General features: G+C 33.3%; 1 protein-coding gene across 1 annotated transcript; it reads left to right on the forward strand.

Moving 5' to 3' along the window:
- Positions 1–1508: 1508 nt before the first annotated feature.
- On the forward strand, positions 1509–24672 carry LOC140046359 (lateral signaling target protein 2 homolog). Its single transcript, XM_072090979.1, has 12 exons — positions 1509–1714; positions 3936–4089; positions 10549–10673; positions 13919–14068; positions 14977–15119; positions 16038–16127; positions 17011–17112; positions 17935–19416; positions 20487–20641; positions 21312–21692; positions 22051–22154; positions 22702–24672. The coding sequence occupies exons 1-12, from the start codon at positions 1679–1681 to the stop codon at positions 22816–22818; spliced, it is 3039 nt and encodes a 1012-aa protein (XP_071947080.1). The 5' UTR covers positions 1509–1678; the 3' UTR covers positions 22819–24672.
- The last annotated feature ends 1991 nt before the right edge of the window (positions 24673–26663 follow it).

The raw sequence follows: 26663 nt of genomic DNA on the forward strand, positions 1-26663 counted from the left end.
ATAAATAATGATCTGTTATAGGCTCTATTCTTTACAATATTGTATCAGATTATTACCTTACGTGTGTGTTGTATTATTCATGTTGATGGTGCCGTTAATTTCGTTAGTGTTCAGTTAATTCAATTAAAAAATAAACATTCTTGCGTACGTGATTTAATCAAATTAGTAATACGTTCTTTCTTACTTAAAGCGTGGTTCCCACTAGCGACGCAACACAAGGACGTAACGAAACGCAAGTGAATTGACCAATCACAAACGATGGCTTATTCGCTTGTGATTGCTAACTGTCTATAACTTCGCTTGTCATTGGTTAAAACGCTTGCGTTGCGTTTACGTCCTTGCGTTACGTTCTAGTGGAAACCAAGCTTTAGCCTCCTACCGTACGTGTTAAAACAAAATGATATATGATGGGAGTTTCGCCTTTTTTCGACTGTTATGAATGTATGTTGGAAATAATCTACACCCGTGTTCGATACTAAGAAATAAAAATGTGAATAAATAAATGTTTGTGACATCCCAAGGGTCCTGGATTTAAGAAATAAGTATCATACACAACCGCACGAGAGCGCCCCATATTCATACATAATGAAACTTGTTAGTTTGAAAAAGCATCCTGTTTTAATTGGCGATTTACCTGATGGAAATGGTTTAAATATTCGATAACGATTTTTTTTTCAATTATCGTATGATATTTTTCCCTTTCAACCTGGATGCGTTGGATTAGAATTATTACGGAAGTTGTTGAGCTTTTGTATCGGAACTCTCTAGTATATTTTCAGCTATATTCGGAAATGAAATCGCGTAAAGAATACCCGGATATGAAACCGCGCACTTTCCTTGATTAGTCTTTCTTGGTTTATCCAAATAAAGGCATTCTTATCCACCCATCCCATTCATCCTAAATCGCACTGTATCGGCGTAATAGCTCTTTTTTCGGAAAATGTTTGGTCTACCAGATATAACATAAATACGAAAAAAAGTGAAACAAATAATTTTGGAAATAAAGGCGGAGCCCAGATTTATACGTCGCGTTTTTTAAAAATAAACTGAGCTATATTTAGATAGATCGTAAGGTATATAGACCAATGTAAGAAAAAAGGGCCCCGGCCACTTGGACCTGAAGCATCAAGTACAATTCCCAGAAGGCTTATAACATGCTAATTGATTAAATTAATTGCGTCACATGGTGACATTTACTCACTGAAAATAAATAGGCCGCATGTATTTAATACACATGATGATGACTGGTCGATTTAGGTAAGGGATGAGTTATTATTTGTGCTTCAGTGGTTTGTTTTTGACATTCCAAGCTAATGGATTGTTGCATAGATGTGATATATCTTATTAATTATCTTTATTATTTAATATTCAATTTAATACTTGTAATGTAACATTGCAGATAGGGTATGTGCTTCAATTCCCGAAAAGTATATACCAATACGTACGCGACGAATGAACGTTAGATTGTATTTTGATTGGTTGATCGACCATTGATGACGTATACTCACACATTTTTCTATTTGGCGGAAACAAAAACGTAGGAAGGAAAAGACAACAAATGTGTGGTGTGACGGTGAAGTCACATGTAATGGCTTGGATTTTCAAAGAATATTCTATTTATTATTCCAGCACTTACTCTTTATGTTTAGGTTTACAGTAACATTGATATTATTTTACAATGTTTTCATTGCGGAAGTGGTTACATCGACCGAAGGTAAATTAAAAGTACAGTTATATGTTTGATGATGCTAGGCTAGGCCTTAAATTAGCTCGGTCTCTAGGCTTTAGCGAGCTGATGGCGGTCTGTGGAGAGCTTCATTGCTCTCCAACGTGTAGGAAAACGGTATCGCGTTACTCCCACACACTTTGCAAAGTTGCAGGCAGTGGAATGACAACGTTTTATACTCTTCCATGCTATATCTAAGCATATGTTTACCTTTTTTTAGTAACCTTTCTCCTCGCCAACCCTAGGACCGGTATCCTACTTAATTTATTATTATTATGATTTATCATTTAAATTGATAAAATAGATAATAAATTGGTGTCTTGATTAAATAACCCGGTGATATCTTCTTCTTCCCATTTAGCCTAGTGCAAACTTCAGACTTGACTATGTGAAGCGAGTGAGTTAGTTTTTTCGTAAAGACCAATTTGCACAGTGGCTGTGTGTGACAGTGGCTGTGTTTGTGTGGACTAGTACACCGGGGTAACCCCCTACTCGTCTCGAAAGATGTACTAGGTTCTTTAAAGTGCACATGAGCTATGTGTACACTGGACCTACGGTTTATAGTCCTTATCCGAGAAGACTCGTTCTACCACCAGAACCATGGAGCGAGTGAGCCTCGAACCCTTGCCGATGTTATGGCTACGTAATTACGGTTCCACTGTCTTAACCGCTCGGCCACTCACTCGCTCTAAGAATATTGCCTAGGCTAGGTGCCCTTCCCGGTGCCCTTACTAAACTGTTGGACACATGTTGGGATTACACAATATATTCAGTGAACTATTTCCTGATATATTCAATGATAATGATATTGACTGTTGTATAATATTGTACTACTGTATGGATAATAATCATATTACAGGTTCACAGAGGATTGACTACCGCATGTTTTCTAATGCAATTCACAATAAATATCAATGGTAGGATAAAGTCTAAGAGGTGCCTGGTATACGACGATTGATTATTAAATTATGATATTAAATATGAACAATTTGAAATGAGTTGATTTTGTTATTTCATTCTTTAACTAGGCCTAAAAGATGACTGTTTTCTTTAAGGAAACTAGATTTTTATTGCGGAAATTGCAGTTCAGAAATCTTTAAAATTTGGATTTTTTTTTTTCAAAATAGGAAGTTTTGGCCTAAAATTAGACCGAAGCATCCCTGCACCTCTAAACATTCCTCATTCAAAATAAGTTGATACTAAAAAGACATGAATGAATTGTGGAAGTTCATTTTTATGTGACCACTTTTGTTAATGTTATTGTCTACAAGGAAACAGACTGCAGTTGTACTGAATATTAGATATATGAGAATGAAACCATAACATTTACTATAAAAGTGAACAAAAGATTTAATTGCATTGTATGAAGCTATGCAGTGTTGAAAGCACAGTCAGGCATCTCAGGAATGCAAACGGCCTTTGTACATGGTATACATTTTTTCACCTTAGAAAATTTTTCTGCTATTTTTGTCACAATTACCAATACCTTAAAACATTTCAGGTAAACTGAAACAAAAATTTAGGTGTGTAATAATATTTAATTTTGTACCCTGTATCAAATGTATACGTTTACGTATCAAATGTATACGTTTACTGACACCACTTCATTCAATTCTTTGGCAATGTTTTTGAATATTTTTGCCATATTATAGAGGAAAGAGTGTTGTTTTATAAATTGTTATTATAGCAATTATTTGATATTTATTTTGAATTCAAATAATATATTCTACTCAGTATATGGATGGCAAACAAGGTATACATTATTGTGGTGTAAAATGCACACACTTATAATGATATGGTTAAATTCAAAGGTCATTATACCACCAAAATCGCTGCAAAGGTCAATGCTGTTCACACAGTAGAAACACTACAGTGGCTAAGGGGCCATTGCTTATTGAGCAAGAGAGTAAATTGATAGAATACTATGTGTATCTGTTTATGGTATTTTCTTGCTAATTTAAAAAGATCCCCAAATCAGAAAATATCATTTTAGAGTAAAAATTATGAGCTACATACTGTTCTTTTTTGGATTTTTCAAAAAGAAAATACAGACCCGAAGTAATCATATCACCATCATATTTAGGCACATCACACTTTTTTTGTCAAACTAGCTTTCTACAGTACTGTAGACAGAGCAATGTGATATCTAGAGGAATCTAATACAGAATACAAAAAACATTCTCATGATTACTCTACTTTTTTTTTCCAGAAAACTGATACGCAGTTACTAGCCAAGCTGTATTATGCAGATGATGAACTGAATGCAATTTCTATGGAATTGGACAGTTTTGACGGCAGAGAAGATCCTGAAAGATGTACTATCTTGGTCAATCAGTTACGAAACTCACAGGATAAAGTTCTAGGTAAGTCATTCATGGACTTATTGTGGAGGATCCAGGATTTTGAAATATGGTAGAGGGGCCCAGGGCCTAAAAGTAGTGAAATGAAATTATTTTTCATTAAACTATAAATTGGCAAATTTCAATTTAGAAAAATGATATAAACATTAGATTTTAAATTTTGTAATGAAATACTGTATGTGAATCCAGATATTTTATTGATTGGCTTTAAAAAATATTCTACTGCAGCATTGGTATTTATGAATGAAAACATAGACTAGACTAGAGTTAAATTGATTACTGAGCCATGACACAGATTGGTACGAGAAACATGTGACTACATTCGTTTATTTTTTTTGTTTCCTGACGTTAAAGGTTAAAATCTGTTACAATTATCTATCCAGAAAAATTTAAATGACATTAAAAAGATCACTGAGGAATATGTACTGTAGGATACTATGAATAATGATGATAAAAACATCAAATTTGACTTGCACAGTGCAAACATGTTGAATTACTGTACAGTGTGTTATTTTGGAATAAATTGAGTGGGTGGCATACGGTATCATAATTACCTAAAACAGCCATCTCTACAGTATGAGCATCTATAGTGTATGGAAGAGTACAATTTAAAACTTTTTACATTCCTTAAAAAAAATAATGCTTTTCTTGTATACATCAAAATAATTTAATTTGCATTCAAAAGCAGAAAATAATTAAGGACCATTAGTATCAACATGAAGTTTTTTTTGCAACCATTTATTTTGCAGCCCTTCATTTCATCACTATATAAAAGAACTCGAAAATAAATGGTTGCTAAAAAATGGCTAAAAAAAAACCCTTCAAAATATAAATGGTTGCAAAATAAACAGCTGCAAAATAAATGGCTGCAAAATAAACGACTGCAAAATAAACGACTGCAAAATAAGACTGAAAAATAAACGACTGCAAAAATGACTGCAAAATAAACGACTACAAAATATTAAACGACTGCAAAATAAACGACTGCAAAATAAATGACTGCAAAATAAACGACTGCAAAATAAGACTGCAAAATAAACAACTGCAAAATATTTTATGACTGCAAAATAAACGATTGCAAAATATTTTATGACTGCAAAATAAACGACTGCAAAATAAACGACTGCAAAAAATGACTGCAAAATAAACGACTGCTAAAAATGACTGCAAAATAAACGACTGCAAAATAAACGACTGCAAAATAAACGACTGCAAAAAATGACTGCAAAATAAACGACTGCAAAATAAACGACTGCAAAAAAAACGACTGCAAAATAAATGGCTGCAAATAAAAACGGCTTCAAAATAAACAACGACGATGTTTTTATACTTGTCAGGAGCATAATGAGGCTCACTTTCTATAAAAAAAATCTAAATGAATGATCATACTGTTTAGAATATCTGTTATTTTCAAGATGCTTGTTTTTTTAAGGACTACTTTATTACATTCAATCGATCTTGTCTTTTCACCTGCATTGATATGAATTAACATTAATCACTATTAATGTTGTTTTATACTCCTACGCCACAACATTACTTTGATGTATAGTACTGTGACTCTAATCAAAGTTGATTGATTGAATTTAAAAGTAGGGTGTTGGCTTGTTTATATTAAGTATACTTAAAATCTATGCCTCACAGAGGATAATTAAATTAACCTAATAAACTCACAATATGAATATGATTTTTGTACAGTATATCTACCCTGTTTTATTTTTAAACATTTGTTGGTAATCTGTGACCTGACTGATGATATCCACCTGTTACAGTTGTTTCATTGACCTTTTGTGTTATCTTTAGGATTCCTATTAAATACATTTATTGTAATGTAATAATAGAATTAATTCTGATAATTAAATTTAATGTAAATATTATGCAAATTATTAATAAATTTAAACAATGATAATTAAATTTAATGTAAATATTATGCAAATTATTAATAAATTTAAACAATGATGATGGAGGAATTTTACAAAAAAAAAACAAAGGTACAGTTAAGGCGTCTGATATCTGTGAAATATAACAGATTGCTTTAAAGTGGAGCTACACTCAGACTTTCTCAGCTTATATTATGTTTAAGTATGTTTAATTGAAAGTGATTACATTAAAAAAAACAGGAAAAATACGGAAATATTTTCCAAAAACTCATTTCTAAAATATCGGTCAGAAAATAGTGTTTTTTAACAAATTACAGTTTTTCAGTAACTTAGGGGTTGTTAGTTTACAATACGTCGCGAAACGCGTTACACTTAGTGACTGACGCGTTTTAGTCGCCGGTTCAACGCATTGATGAAATGTCTCCCCTTTGGTAAATTATGTGTCGAAAAATGGGGAATAAATTTTATACACACAATTAATACGATTTGTTTAGGCCTAAGTAATATTTCCGATAAGAATGTCAGTATAATTTACATGTAACCTCATGATTTTCACTGTACAACAACAGCATAATAATCTTATCAGATTGCTTTTAACTTTAAGCTAGGGCTAGGCCTAGCTAAGCCGTATGCTCAGCCAAGCTAGCCTTAAATTTTTGTCTAGAGGCCTATGTATTCATAGGCATGGTCGTTTCGCCCCATTTATCGTTCTTGGGTTTTCTCGCACATTAAGAATTGTGAAACACAAAATCCTATACAGAACAAGAGTAGTAAAGAGTAGTAAAGCGATGTGCAAGCTTAGACCTGACTGAAAAGCAACTATTCAGGCACCCTATCATGGCCCATGGGTAGGCCAAGGTCGGGTGCCAGCAAAACAAACTTCACTGCTGTCAGCCTAGCCTAGCTAGAGGCCAAGCAGCAACGGTACATACCTACACTCTAGTAGGCCTAGGCCTAGCTTTATTGAATATATAGCCACGTCTTTCTCAAATCTCGTTAAATTTGACATTTTAGTAATAGTCTCATAATCACATTATTACACTGTGAAACATAATAGGGTCATATTCAGAATGTTTTAATATACTTTTCGCCCGTCAAAAATAACATCGCGACAAAATAACAGATCGCCAGCTGCAGTAGTGTGATTGTGAAAAATGTCACGTGATCGTACTCCCTAGCAAAATAAAAAACCCAATTGGACCCGAACGGGGGAAAGTGTCTATTTACGCAAAATTGCGCAATGTATACGTGATAAAAATACCAGAAATAGAAAGATCTGGAAAAATTACATAAATAGACATTTTACATTTTTTTTTGGTGAAGAAATGAATTTTTTAGGATTATTCCAATATACCCCCCTTTTGCATGTAAAAGAATAGGAAATTACAAGGTATCCCCCCAAAACGCAAAAAGGCGTGATTTTCAAGAAAATCGTACTCATTTAAAAAAATTTCAAAAAAATATGAAGTATAAGGGATGATATTTTTAAATAATAGTTGAAATGTATGAAAAATAGTAATTTTCTGGGTGGAGCTCCACTTTAACAGTTTTAAACTTTATATTTTATTTAACCATAAATTTAAATACTGTAATTATTCAAATGTACGGATGCTATCAGTAGATATTATCATGCCATTTAAATTAAAATAATATTTTCAAGACTATAAAAGTGTTATCTCAAATTCATTGTTATCATACTAAAGCTCTACACTATCTTTATATTATATTATTATTATATTATAATATCTTATATTATATTGTCTACACTATCAAACTAGTTTGACCAAACAAGTGTGATGATAGTGATATGTCATCATCATGTCCATATATGGGCATATCACATTTTTTGTCACAGTTTGATAGAGCTTTATACAAAAGTTAACAACCAGAGCAACAGATTTCATTCTCCCCTTTTTCTCTAAACTCTAAATTCCCTAAATGTAATCATAATAATAATGCACAGCCTTGCTTACTATGAACTGCAACAATATGGTAGTATAACCGGATGATGTATTACATCATTAAATTGTCTATTAAATTGTCAGATATAGAAGGTCATGATTATGTCAAAAAATGAATAACTGTAAAAAAAATGTTAATAATGTCATGGAACAGTAGGGCTTGATGTACAGGTTATACTTGTCTGGCATACTGCACATCTCTTCGTGTACATGAATTCTGTAATGTGATTGGTCACTATGTACGCGAGATAATTCCGTATTACAAATCAAATGGATCGCACTGGTAATACTGTGTGAGCCAGTACCTGTTTTGCCCTAAAAAAATAATTTTAAAACATTGTTTTGTTGAATAGGCCATTTTATTATAATATTTTTTTTGGTCAATATTTTAGATTTATTAGTTAAATGTCTTGTTTAAAAATATTAAGTTTCATTTTCAGGGTTATTTTTGGAGCACTACTGTACAATAAATCTCATCTAAACTTTAAGAATAGTATCATATATCCTGTCTTATTGTCCGGATATTGTCACATAAAACAATGCACTACATTCAATCTAAAGTTTGTACAAAAGGTTTCGTTTTATCTTTGTGAGATTTAATAGACTAGTTTTATAGCATTATTTTAAATGTAAGATTTTATGCATCCAACATACAGTACACAGAATACAGTACATAACAAAAGACTTACAATAAGTGTCTGCCGTTGCATCGATGATTGATCACGTATCTGCATGAAATCTTGTTAATTATTACAATCCTTAATGTTGATGTTTTAAGACGTGATGTTCTATTATTCATTTGAAACGACTAATATAACTGTCATTCTTTATTTTATTCATATCAACAGTATATATAAAAGAGAATAACTACATACAGATATACAATGCCAAGAAGAGACAATAGCAATATTAAAAAGTAGGCAACCGGTAAGGTATCGTAACTGTTAATAAAACTTATTAATAATGATATTAATAAATTATTGTAATAATAAGTACTTGGAAACTAGTTTAAATGCAGAGAGCGACAGATAACTATTTAATATTTTGGCCCTTATTGAAGATTTTAATATATTTGATAGGTTATAAACTATTTACTAAAAAATATAACTTTAAAAAGGTTGGACGTTATCACGGAAACAAACAAAAATACAAATTAAGTACGATTACTGTACTTGGTATTTTGCCAAGTATTCATTAAATATTCATAAATTATAGGGATAAACTTATACTTTATCAAAACATCAATAACTTTAATATAATAAAATGGATTCTTTTTTTATAGAATTGGGGTTAAGACAACCTTAGCACAGAACTAAACAAATAATTGTGATTTATGTTTTAAGCTCTGTCTACAGTATGAAACTAATTTAACAGTAGACAAAAAAAAGTGTGATGTGCCCAAATATGGTAGTGATATGCCAAAATTTGGTAGTGATATGACATCATGTCTATATTGGCACATTACATTTTTTTGTCACATAAAGTTTGATAGTGTGGAAAGAGCTTTAGGAATGACTCATGTTGCACTAAACTTTTACCCATTTCCACACCTTAACACTCAATGTGCCTAAATAATTTGCTGGCAGGCATGTGTCTTTGAATCATATAATAATTCTTACTGTGTATAGCGCAAACGCAAGCTCTCAATGCGCTGCACATTATTAACCCAGTCATTTTTTGGATCATACACGTATGGAAACATACTCCCATAGATAATGCAGCTAGTAATCAGTGCAAAGATGATGGCGGAGAGAGGCAAATGTCACGATCAGTAATCAAACGTCCAACACGCTGTGCCACACTCCCTCACTATAATCATAATTTTCATAGTTCTATCTACTTGTTTATTAATATTAGTGTAGGTTACATTGTCATTAAGTTTGTATACTGTAGTTGTCTACTATTTTAGGCATTATAGTATTTTAAAGTAAATAATGAATTCAATAATTATTCAAATTGTAGATAATTTATTCTAAACACTAAAACTCAACAATTCAAAATATTATAATATAAACAATAACAATAATTTAAATCGTATATTATATTTTTGTTAAACTGTTAGTGTTGAAACTGATTGTTTAGGATTTTATTTTGTCTCTTTAAAAATTGATTTTAGTGCCACTGCCAGTAGTAATAAAATATTCTTCGATTTTATTTAAATTTTATGCAATATGATTGATAATGAGTATGTAATCATATGCTATTATTAAAATGACACTTTAAACACAGATTTGTTGAGAATAATAATATTGTATAATTTTTGTATATACTGTAAAAATGTTACCTAAAACATTATTCACATTAATACAACATTCCTTGTTGTTTACAGTTATCCATCGGCAATATAGTACCAACAAAAATGATGTTTAACCCCAAAAATAAGTAGTTACCAAAAACAATTTTTTTTAAACGAACATACCAACTTGTACACCACATGATGCAATCAATTTTATGTTCAAAAAGGTTTGCTATGTTTTTTGAAGGTTTGCAGGGTTTTGCAATACCCTACAGTTACACCTCACATTAGGGCAGCAGACTAACAGGTATAAAATGTTTATAATATAATTTTATTTTATAGTCTGGAATTCATTAACTAATTATGATGTGTTTTTTTTCTACAATAGGTTTGATTGAAAATATAATGGAGTGTGCAATTCCAAATGATCGAGCGAATCGTGACTTTCGTGCTAAGTTTCCTGACGACGTACTCCAAGACAGTCTTGCCGGTCAACTGTGGTTTGGAGCTGAGGTAAGGGTCAAGAATAAAGTATAGTATGGTATATTAAAAACATAATTTTTATTGGTCACCCATGCCAAGGGGACTTGGAGCTAAAGTGGTCTAATCAAGGATCTGGTGGTACCTGTAAGATCGTATTTCTAGACCAGTTATTACAAATATTACAAATCAGAAGGAACGTCATTGCACAATGCATGATGGGTTTGAAAGCAATAGCGCCACCGTATATTAAAAACTTTATATACTGGTGGTGGCGCTATTGCTCCCAATTCCGTCCCATCATGCATCGCTCACGCTATTTTCGATAAACCTTATTACTGCTGTATATTGTCCTACAGTAATACTGTATCTTGTCCTCTGATTTAAGATTATTTTGATAAAATCTCACGGTCAACAAATTTTGCACCAAATTTGCATAATTGTACTCAGACTTTACTAATGTTACTAGCATTTTGCCTTTCAAGTAGTAGAAATGGACTTGATATCGACCTGTTAATAACTAGTGCGTTTTTATAATTTACAGTGTATAGTAAATTTGAAAAAAATGTAGGTCTATGGAACAGAAACTAGGACATTTAATGTTCAATTTATAGAAAATTAAATAATGTATAATTAGTTTCAATGTAAAAATACATTTCAGTTTAATATACTGTATACTTTTTTTTTAAATCACTCAAGGTAATTGTCACATTTTCTTAAATTAAATAACATTTTTTTAAATAATTTGAAGGAAATTGGGTTATTAATGAATGCGTACATCTAGCATTGTTTATAATTAATGTATCTGAACGTTAGACTACCTAGAAATAGACATGTATTCATTTTTCATTACTTTTCTATGTATATTTATCAAAACTGAAAGGAAATAGATAATCACATGTTGTCCATTGTCTAGCAGATATATTGCTACGTTGTACTATTGAAACTACACTGTACAATTATACAAAATGATTAATGATTTATGAAAACTGTACAAAATAAATTACATAATTTTTTCCAATGTCAATTTATGGAAACTAGCCAAAGTTTTATTAACAATTAATGATTTATGCAAGTGTACTATTTTTTTATGGTAAAACTATTATTAATGTTAGTATAAGCAAAAAGTAATTTTTTTATTATTTATTTGATATTAAATTATTTTATAAACATACTACCAATTGATGCACTGATTATGTTTAAATAAATAAATAAAACTGACTCCAAATAAAGAGAGGCAAGCCATGATTCAACCTTATTTTATGTGATTTATTTCTTTATTTGATCATCATCAAGAATGATGATCATGGGCGCGTGCCGTTACTGGGCTAGGCCTGCGCAAGCAGGGAAAGCCCGGACTAGCCCACGATGATTTTCTGATGATCAAATAAAGATTGAAATGTTAAATCATGGCTTGCCTCTCGTTATTTGGAGTCAGTTTTATACAATGTTATTTAAATATACTACATTAGCAGCAAATTAATGATTTATTAAACCTTCAACAAAGAGGCTTATACTTGAAACCATACAGTAGATCAGTACCACTGTATAAAATGAACAATAAATTATTTTCAATTTCCTTGAGGATTAATGATACTTTGCGTTGATTCAATCCTATAGATACTACTACACTAATGATATTAATACTACTTAAACAGATCACAGTAGAATAGCGGTTAACATACATTTATTTATGTCTTGATTCATCTTGTGCAGCTGCTGCTCAAACAAGATAGTGAGCTTGATTATTTAGATTCTCTTGCTAAAGTGGAATCGCTAGATACCGTAAACAAAGTGTCCCAAGAGCTGTCCTCGAATAGGGTATTAAAACATAATATTAATATTATCAGATATTATTTAGTTTTCCAAGAACGTGTCCCCTTTAATAGATGCATCACAAAAGGGGTTTTACTGATATAATATATTTCAGCATTATTGCCAGATTTCAGGATTGCTGGCAATCTGTCTAAAAGTTACCAATGCTACTGTATTGTAACCTATGAACATATTATTTGTGGTAGTAATCAATCACACAGAGTTGAAATGAGTCACTTGAAATCTAGCTATAAATACTTTATTGGGTTGTTCCAACATAACACAATATAAGTGATACTTCAACCCACGAGGTCTCTCCATCTTCAACCCACAAGGTCTCTCCATCTTCAACCCACGAGGTCTCTCCATCTTCAACCCACAAGCTCTCTCCATCTTCAACCCACGAGCTCTCTCCATCTTCAACCCACAAGGTCTCTCCATCTTAAACCCACGAGCTCTCTCCCTGAACCCCCTTTATAGAGTGACGTTAGACCCACTCATACATTAGTAACAAAAAATGGAAAATAAATAAACAAAATGATAGTGTTAGTTTTTGTTCGTTTACGATTATATATTATTATAAATAAGTTAATTGGGCATTCACTGAGATTTTTCTTAATTGGAAATAATAGCAAATTTAACTGCGTCCGTATGGAATATTTTATTTATTGATTAAATTTAAATAAAATCACCTTGATCTATTAAAAAAAATAATCAGATCAGCCCTTAAAAGCTGTTTACAAATAAATGCTAGTAATATTGTCCAAATAGCCGTTAATAATTGATTCAGCGATGCGTCTATTGCAATGAGAATAGCATTAAGCTGAATTAATTGAAAACAATCACATGCAGACGCTACTGCGCTTGATTCCTGTTACATTGGAAAGCTTTACTGTTAGACTTGGCATTAGTCAAAGAAAAATGCCGCTTTAAATTCACTACTTGAGTATTCACGTTCATTTGCCAGCTATTTTAAAATAGCACTTGAAATAATGTGCTTGCTGTGTTATGGTTCAAATCTGTAAGACTGCTATGTGTACTTATGTATTGTATGTAGTATTTACTGTGCTATTCTAGTATGCTTACCCTGGAATATAGAGTAATTCCATCGTTTAATAATATTATTTTTGACCCGCTATACAAAATAAAATATTTAGGTTTGGGAGAGGTGGTTATACTAAGCCAGTACGATATTAATTAGAAGAGCGATTTCCTTGGTTAAAATTGGTTCCCACTAGAGACGTAACGCAAGGACGTAACATATTGTAAGTGATTTGACCAATCACAAGCAATGGATTATTCGAACAGACATTGGTCAACTCGCTTGCATTGCGTGTACGCCATTGTGTTCCGCCTCTAGTGTAAACCAAGATTTAGTAGAGACTCATTCTTGTTTGAAATGGAAAAAAATATTGATTATTATTGTTTAATATTTATTATTTATGACATATTTTTTTTTGTAGTGTCTTGCTGCTGGTTCAACTATTATGCAACGTGAAATCGAGAGTGCAGCTTTAAGGCCACTTGCGAGGGCGCTTATTGGAAGTTTAGATTCATTACGCAACATGCTCAAGGATCAGTGTCTAAAAAATATCAATAATTATTCTGATAAGGTTTGTGCCGTTCACTCCTTAATTGTCTTAAAGCTCTGTTTACACTAACAAACAGTATGTGACAAAAAAATGTGATATATGGACAGGATGGTGTCATCACTACCACATTTTGGCATATCACTACCATATTTGGGCACATCACACTTTTTTTATCACATAAAGTTTGATAGTGTAGACAGAGTTTTAGTGGATGTGTTTATTGTGATTAATTTTTAATAGTCTAGCCTATAAATCATGTAGGACATAATCACCCCTTTTTTATCCTTAAATACCCTATAAATTACATAGGGCGTAGTTTACCTCTTCTTCATCATAAGCTGCATTTTAATTTTAAATTCAACATTCCTGAGGTTGCGCTTCCCAGAAGGTTGTGGTTCCATCTAGATATTCTTTGTTCTTTTCTCCAATCAATGTTCTGTACCTGTAAGGCCAGCTACCTATTATTGCGTGTAATTGCTGCCTCAATGTGGTCAGCCTACTGGGCCAAAAGCTAATTGTTATCATTTGAAAGTAGAAAGATATGCTGCTATATGTTTAGAGATATGATGCAGCTAAATAATATGTAATGTTTCTTTTAAAGAAATGTTTAAATGTTTGAGGAATCCAAAAAAGTGAAATGGCCTTTATGACTTGGATTGGATTGTGGTTTTGTCTATATGCAGATGTTTCATGTAATAATAACATTTATTCAGCATGTTTTATCAAGAACAATGTTCCCAGGAGCAAGCAATAGGCGTAGGCCTGAATAGAATTAACTGCTCTTACTCCAACGTTCAGCAAATTAGTTAAATGACATTAACAATACATAAACTAAATATAAAAATAATAAATGAGTTTCATGTGAGTTTAAATGTGGGAAAATGATATTACATAACATTATAAATATATTTTGCTCGTCTTATCTTTAGGTAAAATCAGCATTGAAACACTTTGATGTGATATCGTCAGAGTTTGAATTGAGCTATGTGAGTGCAATGGTACCGGTCAAGACTGCCCTGGATTATGATACCCAACAGGACGTTATTATTTTATTCTGCGAAACAGTGGACAGGTGAGGTGTTAATATTAACTACCATACCTGTTGATTAATTGACCTTGAATGTCATTCATTTCTAGGAAAAGACTTGGAAATCAATAGTTGCTGCGATAATCTTATTTTATGAATGAGTGCGTTTGTTGTAAACAAATAATAGGAAAATAATGCTTAAAAAAAGAATGTCATTTCGACTTCATCATGGGGTTATTATCAAATAACAGAAGAATGATGTTTTGACTACATCATGGGGTCATTATCAAGTCCAATGAAGAAATTCTAAAAAGCAACTAATTATATAACACACACCAAGTGTCAAAGTTTAAATAACAAAGACCTATTGTCTCATTCTGTCTGGTTTTAAACAAAGGTTGGTATCAGAAACCAGACTTCTGAAGGAAAATACTATTGCCCATGGATGTGATGTAATAAAATTGGGGGAAAAAAAGTTAAGGATGGGTAGAACGATAAACAGTGAAAGATTATAAAAAGCTTCTTTGTAGGGGTAATATTGCTTGCATGCACTCCATTTAAAGACCATCTTTGTGACCAGGAAACCAAGCTAGGAATGCAACCCAAATTCGCAAATCCCTCCCTGGGCATCCCTATTCAAAAGACACCCTTAATTAGACAACATCTTGTGTTGTGTTAATTTTTTTTTCCAATAAACAATTTAGAATATTCAAATTTTCACCTGAATACGGTATTTTTTTTGCCAACAACAAAAGACAAACATTGGATAAGAAGGTTTTAATTCCTATGCGTAAATTTTTTTTTTTTTTCAGTTTTAATGAAATGTTGCAATTACGATGGGTCAATGATTGACGATATTGTGACACCTAGCGAATTCTAATATCCATTTTTTATTTAAATAAGAGACAGTTATGTTTTTTCAATAACGTAACAGTTTTTTCTCATCTTCTTAAATTTCATTAGAGCTGTGAAGGAGAAATTGCTGTCGCAGGAGATGATTGATGATTACGATGCGGCGCTTATGTTCACATTACCCAGGCTCGTTATAGTGTGGTATGTTTCAATATTCTATATGTATTAACTCTTAAGGGTGTTTCACACCTAAAAAATAATTGACCCTACTCAAATTCATCACCTCAGGTTTTTCATGAATATTTCTAAATGCTTATTCTCAATTCCGTTTAAGGCTCTATTCCTGCTTGCCAAACATTGATAATTATGATTACTACTATTACAGATACATTTGTGATTAATTCCCACAATAATACTAATTTAAAGTTAATCAGTTTAAGTTATGTTATGATGTGCTATACTACTACATATATTATGTATCTGTACATAGTAATATATTCATTTATCCAGGCATACAAGTTATTTTGGCATGCTGCCAACTTCAATTCTTTCCCATCATTAGAATGCAGTAATTGTCAAGAAGAATGCCTTTTATTATTCTGTCTAGGCCAAGCAGGAAACCATTACAATACTAGAAATGTAAATAGATTTTTGTCTAGCATCAAATTGGCCGAGAGCCAATTTAGGCGAACAACATATTGACTATCAGCCTCTATAGTTGAGTGTGTCTTACCATTTTACCATTGTAAAGAATAGGATTACTGGATTTGTTGATCTCTAGAGGGAGTTTATCTGTTAAGTTGTGTTTGATATCAAATGTTTGCAGTAGTAAGCCACTGTCAACTACTATAATATTCTGATTATATATTAAAATATGCATTATTCCCTTTAAATATTAATCATTACATTACACATCCTGAATTTGATTTATCGAACATAGCAATGAATATTACTTTTTTTTTCAGCACTAATTTTATATTTTTATGAATGTGTTATCATATTATGTAAGCATTTTAAAGAATAAATATGAAATAGCATTTTTTATTATTATTAATTTCTATTTCATGTTGTTTTATCTTGTTAGTGGTCTTGTTATCTTTCCTGATGGGCCTCTAAACGTTGACGTGCCAGCAAGTAAAATGTCGGAATTGTTTCGACCTTACCGAAATGTTCTGCGTAAAATTAGGTGAGTAAAATGTTATGAATATATCTTTTGTTCTTGGTATTCGATACATTGATTCCTTTGCAGCTCATAACAAAGCTATACTGGAATTGAGTAAAGGTAAAGTGTCAGAGCCAAAATGTGCAAAAAACCTTACTGGTTCTTGGTTTGATAATCCATTTTTACATCTCAAACTTTGTCTAAAGCCCGGCGCACACTAGAGCTTTCGGCTGAGCCAACTGGCACGAGTAACACTTGGCTCAGTAACAAATTTGCCGCAAACTATGTTCGCGTTCTATCGGACGCACACTAAACGCCTTCAGTACGCGATTTTCTGATTGGATAATTACTTACTACGCTATACAGCACGCGCTGAAATATCATAATAAATCAGAACATGTCATGCGCAGTGGAATTTTTTAGTGAGCAGGAAGCTCACGTTCGGCGCACACTTGAGGAAAATGGCACGCGTGCCAAAAAATATTAAACACGATAGATATTTTCCTCAGCGGCACGCGTGGCCGATTCCTCACGAAATCCCCGGCGCACACTGTGAGGCAAGTGTTACTCGTGCCAGTTGGCTCAGCCGAAAGCTCTAGTGTGCGCCGGGCTTTAAGCTCTATCTATCAAAGTTTATGTGACAAAAAAAATGTGATGTGCCCATATATGGACATGATGATGTCATATCACTACTATATTTGGGCATATTTCTACCATATTTGGTCATACTAGTTTGATAGAGTGTGTAGACAGAGCTTATGGGTAAGATGCTTTGACTGAGCTTTGTGGATAAAACAGGCACTAACTGCTGTCAAATCAAAATTTCTTCTTTTCTTTTTCCGACAGAGAATTATTGTGCACATTAACAACTATTGAATTACATTTATTGGAAAAGGCCTTAAGTAGCAATGACCTGTCGTGGGAAGACATAGAGAAAGAACTCATCGCCCTCAATGGTACTACCGCCAGTAAAGCTATACCTATGCTACACGGACGCGCAAACAACCACATGCAATCGCCAATCAGAAGTCTTGGTCACAATGACATGTTTGGACAATCGCCAGCTAGTGTCAGTACACTAACGGAACGTTCCACACTATGCAGCAGCTTCCCATTGGATTGTGATCTGGAACAAATGGAACCAGCAAAATCCTGTGGGAATGACTTTTCTGATCAGATGTTGGAATACTTAGTGGCAGATTCTCTTCCTTTTTCAAGTAGTCATTTATCGGAGGACAACGTTCAAAAATTGAGAGATGCAAAAGAGAATGTGAATAACACAAATGGACATTTCATTGATGATCTGCCTACTATACAAGTTAATAACACTACTGAAACCAATGGTGATGACATACGTCACAAGAGATGTCGAAGGTCAAGTGAAAGGAGGCGGTCAAGTGGTAGTTCGCGTAGAAGAAATTCCTCCCAGTGTAATGGAGATTTATCGTCATCTTCTGTTGGGAAAGATTCCGCACTAACGGAAGAAATAGATGTGCAATGTGATAGGCGTTTTAGCGAATCTACCAAAAAATCAAGCATGAAAGGGGACGATGATTCTGGTAACCCAGGATCAGAGAGAGAAACATCTTCTAAACATACAGACAATAGAACAAATGGCTCGGGAGCAAGCTCGGAATTATCGGACAAAGAAGCGGTAAAGAAATACTACCTTACGGCTAACGGGAAAGTTAGAAGCGGTGGGAACACGGAATGCAGTTCACGAGAGGGCAGCGACGATGCAGGAACTACTCTAGGCCGTAAAGGTAGCGAACCAGATGAAAATATACTCCAAGAATGCAAGGCTAGGATAACCAGTATGAATGCGCACCGCGAAGCACCGCGCACCGAAAATCATAAACCTGCAGCAGGGCTTAGCAAAAAATCAACTCTTGGTTTGGAAACGTGTACTGATTATACTATGACACGCTTTCTATCAGACCTCGAAAATGTTGAATATTACGATCACACGAACCAAGATGAGATGTTGCCAGATGAAGAAGATGGCGAAGGTGATGTTTTCTACCTGAGTAAGGTTCAAGCATCCGATAGCAATCATGATAGTAATAACGGAACAAAGTCGCATACAAGATCACCCAGTGTTGCCAGCACTGGTAGCTCGATGTCGTCGCTGTCGCAGAACCGTATCGTGGGGCATCATGCCGGGGCAGGGTTGAGATCAAAGTCAATGGATAACCATAGCAGATTTAGTGATGATGGTGAAGAGTATGATGATGAGGAGTATGACGATGAGTGTTCTACCTGTTCTTGTTCCACATGTGAACGCTTTGAGGCACAGAATGAAGACTTCAAATGGGAATCGGATGATAGGTACAGTAATTAACTAATTACTATAAAGCAAAACACTTTGCCAAGTATAGTATTTGCTTTGTTTGTTTGTTGGCATGATAGCACCTACTATTTTATTCTGAATTTTTCGGTGAAAATAGGTATATACTTACATAACATGTCTATTGAAATTCAAGAAAATCGGCTTATAAATAACTTCACAAAAAAAAAATTTGTATTCTTTTAACATGGGCCAAAATATCATCATGCAAAGTATCATGTCTTGCTTTGCATTCTTTTTAATTTCAAGGACCGGTAATTGAAAAATAGAGTTAAGATAATTGAAAACCCTCCTTTACGTGGTCCTGGAAATTAATTTAAAAAAACACTCGGATTCACTAGAAACTTTTTAAAAATGAAAGCCTGATGAAAATTTAATTAAAATACTTTGAAATAAAAATGTATTCTTAATTTAATTTCTTCTTGAGTAGGATGATTTTTAATACACCAAGGAATTGAATTATACAGTAGGTGAACAAGCTATTAATTAAAGTAACACAAATTTTAAAATAACACAACTTTAGCTTATTAAATGTACTGTATTTAATCAAATTTTGTGTATGACTATGTTGTGTATTTATTCGACTGCTTTTATTTACATATAAAAGCTAGAATGAACTGGTCTGGTTAATCTTAAAAAATTTAAATTTATTAAATGAAGAAACAAAATTAAATTCAAAAACAGTAACCTCTCATTTCAACTAATTACTTGGCAAAATAGAATTTTGCTAATTTTAGTACCTGCTTTTTTTGTTAGCATGATAGCGCCTACAATTTTCAAGTTATCATTCTGAATTTTTTGGTGTAAATAGGTATACACTTAGAGAACAGTCAAGAAAATCTGCTTATTAATAACTTATGGTACTGATATGACATATGACATTGTCATACAGCTTGATAGTGTAGACAGAGCTTTAAAGTAACTCTTTGTTGGTTCCCAAAGATGTTACCCTATTGGTTATACAGTATACAGTAGTTATATATTCCTGTACACTGTTATTTTGCTCTCGATAATTGATGGATATTTAATTCAGAAATTCTTTATTTTTTAGTGACAGTGATTCTACTTCCTACTTATCGGACAATCATGATGATCATGAGATCGCCATGGCGATCAAAGCAGCTGAGCAAGCAGCCAAAGAAGAGACGAGATCACGATTCAGTAGTACCAGTGATCTTGTACACCGTTTATTTGTTTGTGTGGCAGGTTAGTACTTTTTACGGTAATACAGACAACTCTCCCAATACCGGACACATTTGGACTGACCTAATATATCTGGTGTTCTGGAAAGTTCGGTAATCAGAATGTGTTTTTAATGGTAAAAATTTAATTTTAGACCTTTTGGACCTCAAGGAAAGTCTAGTTTTGAGAGAGTTTCCAGTTTTTAGAGAGTCTGGTATTGGGAGAGTTGACTGAAAACTGTTTAACCATAGTTGAGCAATGTTGAACCCATTAGAATGAAAGAATGCCTTTGAATATTGGGTGCTTTATTGACCCTTTGGAGAGTAAAATAGTGTAAAATTGTCTTTGCAATATTGATTGTATGCTTAAGCTCTGTCTACACTATCAAACTTTATGTGAAAAACTAGTTTGATAGTGTAGACGGAGCTTAAGGGTAAGATGATTTGTTCTCATTGCATTGGCCTTCAGATGGTTGGTTCCATGTATAGGCACAGTGCAATTTGAAAAAAGGAGTAAACAATTGTCTCCCAGTGTGTTGAACTGGGTAGGCGCTGCACTGCTGGGTGTTGTGGGTGCGTAGAGGGCATAATCCTGTTTTTCCTGTATGAACCTGATTACAACTACAATTGTTTCTCAAGTTTTTCTTGTAGAGGGTGACAAGTATATCTGTAATTTGATTAATTATTATTTTCAGGTGTCGCAGATCAACTTCAGTCTAACTATGCCAGTGACTTGCGCAACATTTTAAAAACTGTATTTGAGGTGAAATGCCTTGACCCCTTTGATATTAGTAACCTTGTTCAAACTCTACCGGAAAACCCGGAAGAAGAGACAGCTACATTCCTAAACCACATCAATCCGTCTGCACAAGCAATGCCAGAGGTGTTTGAAGAACGACACCGTCATGGAAGTGGTCACAGCGGGGGCGGAATAAACGGAGAGGAACGATGTTTGAGGCACAACAGCGGGGATAGAAGAGCACGGCACAATAGCAATCATAGTGGGAGAGTCGGAGATGAAAAGCGGCGGCATAACAGTACAAGGAGTAGAAATAAATCGGGTCAAAGGGTCGAAGGTTAGTACCATTTGTACATTTATTATATTTAGGCAAATTGCGAAGGATAACCGTAAGCAAATTCATTCACTATCCTTCCTAAAGGTGGCAATCCCGTTCACAAGACAAACATATACACAAGATGCTCTAAAAAAAGTCTTATAAGTCTTTGAGGAGAGTGGAGTTGTAATTTGTCATTTGTTGAAAAAACATCCTGACATATGACAGAAATTGAGCCCAGGACCCCAGAGCCAAGCATCATAACCACCAAGCCGCAACTCCACTCATTTTTCAATTGCAATTAAGATGTGTGTTCATTATTGTAGTTGTCTACTATACATTAATTTAATTCATACAGGGTATTTTTCTAATTTGACAGGCTTACCATGTTGGCAGCCAGATGAACAGTGTACACATTGTTTCGGATGCAAATCACAGTTTACAGTTCTTAGACGAAAACATCACTGTAGGAACTGTGGCAAGGTAAGCATTCAGCTCTTTCTGCACTATCAAACTAGTTTGTGATGCGCCCAAATATGGTAGTGACATGCTTAAACATGGTAGTGAAATGACATGATCATGTCCATATTTGAGCACATCACATTTTGTTGTCGCATAAAATTTGATAGTTTAGACAGAGCTTTAGACATTGCAATGTATGGGAATGCCCAATACTGTAGTATAAAAATGTGACTTTGTAGTACTACTTGGAAAGTATGCTTTACACTCATACCTCATCCTTCGGATTTTATGTTAAGCTGTTGGTTCTGTGTAATAAAGGGCAAATAAATGTTACAATGAAAAGGGGTTCTTCAAGTCAGCCGACCATAGTAGACTCTACACCTGGTAAATGCAAGGGAAGACCTAATCTGGTGCCATGTACATCAACTTACTAATAATTTAATATTTCTTTTTCAAATGAGTTACTTGTACACCAGTCATAACATGTAAATAAAGTGTTTACATTCCATAGTGTGCCTACTGTAATTCAATATCCAGTATTAAATATGTAATAATAAATTTCTTTCAGATTTTCTGTGCTAGATGTTCCGCGAATTCAGTTCCATTGCCGCGATACGGTCAACGGAAGGCAGTACGTGTGTGCAATCGTTGTTACATGTTCCATGTCACCCCATTCCAACAGTGAAGCTGAGTTCAATTCAATATTATGATCTTGTAATATATACCTATAAAGTATTTATTTATATGCCTTATTGCGATATACTATACTCTGACATCACAGTTTTCAATGGTACCATACTCACATGAAGTGTATTTATTTTTTTTAATATATATTTATTGATATGTTAGAACTCATCAGAGCCTATCTGAATGTTGTAAGCATCCGGTCACTTATTAGTGCAAATTCCAGATGTTAATAATAATAATGAGATATCGACTATCTCTCTATATTTATTTAAATGCAGGTTCCCTCCAAATATAGACCAGAGTTTTATTGGCCAGATTTATCATCTGGTTGATGGGTTAACTATCTCCATTTTTGGTTCTTATTTTATCCAATTTAAGGAGGTTGCTTATAGGCCTGTACATGTTAAATGGAAGCTCTGTCTACACTATCAAGGTTTATGTGACAACAAAATGTAATATGCCCATATATGATGATGTCATATCACTACCATATTTGTGCATATCACTACCATATTTGTGCATATCACTACCATATTGGGAGCATAAAGTTTGATAATGTAGAAAGAGCTTAAGATATGTAATGAAATATTTATTAACATAGATTCCAGGTGTATTTGTGCATAGAAAATGTGGCAATTAGTTGCATATATTAATATATATCTTTGTTTTATTTATTATTGCCTTGTAATTATTACTATTTATGCCAAAAATTATAAATATTAATAATATAATAATATTTATATATAAATTGGTCTTATAATAATGTATTTTGAATTACTGTAAGTTCTTATACCATGTGGAGACTAGAGAAACAGTTATTACCTGCAAGTATCCAGTAAAACCCCTATTAAGGGGACACTTTGGGACCAAGCATTTAGGTTGGCTGTAGTGTTAAAATATATATTTCTCCTTGTTCAGGAAAGTGTCCCCTGAATAGATGCTCCCCAAAGAAGAGGTTCTACCGAAGGTATATAAGTGATTTTGATAACTCCAGAGGGCGCCATATGGATGGATCATGGACAGTTTTGTCCCGATTTACCTTGTAAATACGGCACCCTCTGGAGTTATCGAAGTCGCTCATTATGCACCGTTTACACAGCTATTTAAATAAGATGACACAGGAATGCTGAATTTAATGTAAACTGTATACACATTTACCAGGGTAAGAGAACTACCTGAGTAAGAATGAGTCAACCGCGACATACCCATAGTTTTCATTTTCTATAATGATATTTTGCAGTGTACAACTGTTACTTGATCCTACCACATATTGAGTTTCTGATACAAAGTATATAATTTTCAAAATTTTTTTAATGGCAATATTTTAAAATAAATACAAGAGATATTATAATATTTATTATATATTGTTATATATTAATATATCAGTTTGAAGCAAAATAATCTATAGAATAGTATTATATTAAGAAAACATTTAAGTTTGTAAATGTACATATGTATTTATTGTTTTAACTTTTTAATTTTAGAACGCCTTTTATTTCTGTAGTTTGGTGCTGGCTACACATGTGAATATACCTTGTGGTCACTTGTACTTAACTCACTAAACACAGTGTTGCTCATCCTTAAAATACAGTTCTTTATTTTTGAAAATGTTTGATTCTCTGCACACAATTTTTTAATGTTGTCTCAGAAGTTCTTAACAAAAGTAAATAAATTGAAATATGCAATATGTATGTTAAGGTTCCCAAATTATGTTCAGAGAACATTTATAAATTCATCTAAATAATCAAGGTGTACATATGCAGTTTTGTTTTAAACATACAGCGGCATTATGTGAGTAATAATTTTGGTTACAAAAGTATTGTAAACACTTCTCTATAAACAAAAAAATATTCACTGTTGTGAAATTTACAGTAAAACAATGTATTATATATAAATAAATATAATATTTATTATTTTGGCATTATAAACTGTATATTCCCAGTATGTACATACAGTATGCATATAAAATGAATATATGTATATATAGCTATGTGTTTGATATGCATACTTATATATACTGTATAAAGTTTAAAACTGTAAATATTTTTTTATATAAGTACATACAAAATGCAAAGAATCTCATTAATATTGGTTATTTATGTATTTTCTTTGAATCTAGCATTCAATTCTGACCACATTCGTCTTGGATGACCTAAATATCCTGTTTAGTATATTTATGTTTTAAATTCACTGTTATTTAAGTACCGTAATATTGGTAAATTTAAATTATACACAACATGCAAGTATATGTAGGTTTAATATATGGTGTTGTGGTGTGTCCTGGTGACATGGTACCCTGGTGGTATGCTACCATGGTATGGTGATATTATAATGCCCTAGTGATAATAGTACTCATTACTAATCCGTGTGTTGCCTTGGCGACATGGTACCTTGGTGACATGTTGGTAACATGGTACCTTGGTGACGTTGGTAACATGGTACCTTGCTGACATGTTGGTAACATGGTACCTTGGTGACATGTTGGTAACATTGTACCTTGGTGACATGTTGGTAACCTGCTACCTTGCTGACATGTTGGTAACAGGCTACCTTGCTGACATGTTGGTAACATGGTACCTTGGTGACATGTTGGTAACATGGTACCTTGGTGACATGTTGGTAACATGGTACCTTGGTGACATGTTGGCAACATCCTACCTTGGTGACATGTTGGTAACAGGCTACCTTGGTGACATGTTGGTAACATGCTACCTTGGTGACATGTTGGTAACATGCTACCTTGCTGACATGTTGGTAACCGGCTACCTTGGTGACATGTTGGTAACATGCTACCTTGGTGACATGTTGGTCATGCTACCTTGGTGACATGTTGGTGACATGTTGGTAACAGGCTACCTTGGTGACATGTTAGTAACATGCTACCTTGGTGACATGTTGGTAACATGCTACCTTGGTGACATGTTGGTAACATGGTAATGTATCTGATATCTTGGTGGTATGACACCAATATGGTATGCATGCTTCCATTCTGGTTACTAGGTATGATGGTATCATTTTTAACTGCTTTAAACTTGGGTATAGACCAGTTAATAGATGCCTTAAGCAATCTCCTTCAGTGTTATCCTAGTCAAGCTAAGAAGCTAACCCAGTCAAGGAAGCTATCAACAGTCGGACCCAGCATATATTTGGATTCTAAAGAAGACTGCCTCTTGGATGCGACTGGCATCAGTGGGAGAAACGAAACTGCACTGTACTGTACTTACAGCAACTATTGTGTAGTTAACTGTAAACCATTCCATGGTTGTTAAATTATTACATAGTGTCTTTATCATACCCATTCTTAATTGTTCCCATAGTGCCCTATTTCTCATGCGACCTTATTCTTTTTTATCAACCGTGTCTTTCGGATAGGACTTTAGGCCATAGCCCATCATATATAATTAAGTAAATATACCTATGTTTAGGAAATGACAATTTAAGTAAATCTTGAATATTCATAGATTATCCTTGCTGGCACATAACAAGAAAACCCTATCCAATATCAAAATATTAAACTACGAACTAGTTGGTCAAAAAAAATGTGATGTGCCCAAATATGGTAGTGATATGATGTCATATGGGCACATCACATTTTTTTTGTCACATTAAGTTTGATAATATAGAGCTTTATAACTGATATTGGGGGAAAATCTCCTATTTTTGCCTTACCTTATATCAAGGATTTGATACTACTATTGGACACATAACACTGAAATACAAATTAATAAATTTATATCATGCCTTTAATGTAAAATACTTAATTGTAAAATGTATTGTATATGTTAACATGATGTCAGTGGTTTTCAACGTTCCATTGATATTAACTATTGTGCCAAAATAGAT

Source organism: Antedon mediterranea, chromosome 4, assembly GCF_964355755.1.
Source record: "Antedon mediterranea chromosome 4, ecAntMedi1.1, whole genome shotgun sequence".
In the NCBI taxonomy this organism is placed as follows: Eukaryota; Metazoa; Echinodermata; class Crinoidea; order Comatulida; family Antedonidae; genus Antedon; species Antedon mediterranea.

What these genes read in the sequence shown, in the direction of transcription:
- LOC140046359 (XM_072090979.1), top strand. Translation starts at nt 1,679, where the DNA reads ATGTTTTCATTGCGGAAGTGGTTACATCGACCGAAG. An exon ending in TTTATTTGTTTGTGTGGCAG is followed by an intron (nt 20,642 to 21,311) that starts GTTAGTACTTTT and finishes TATTATTTTCAG; the next exon opens with GTGTCGCAGATCAACTTCAG. An exon ending in ACTGTAGGAACTGTGGCAAG is followed by an intron (nt 22,155 to 22,701) that starts GTAAGCATTCAG and finishes AATTTCTTTCAG; the next exon opens with ATTTTCTGTGCTAGATGTTC.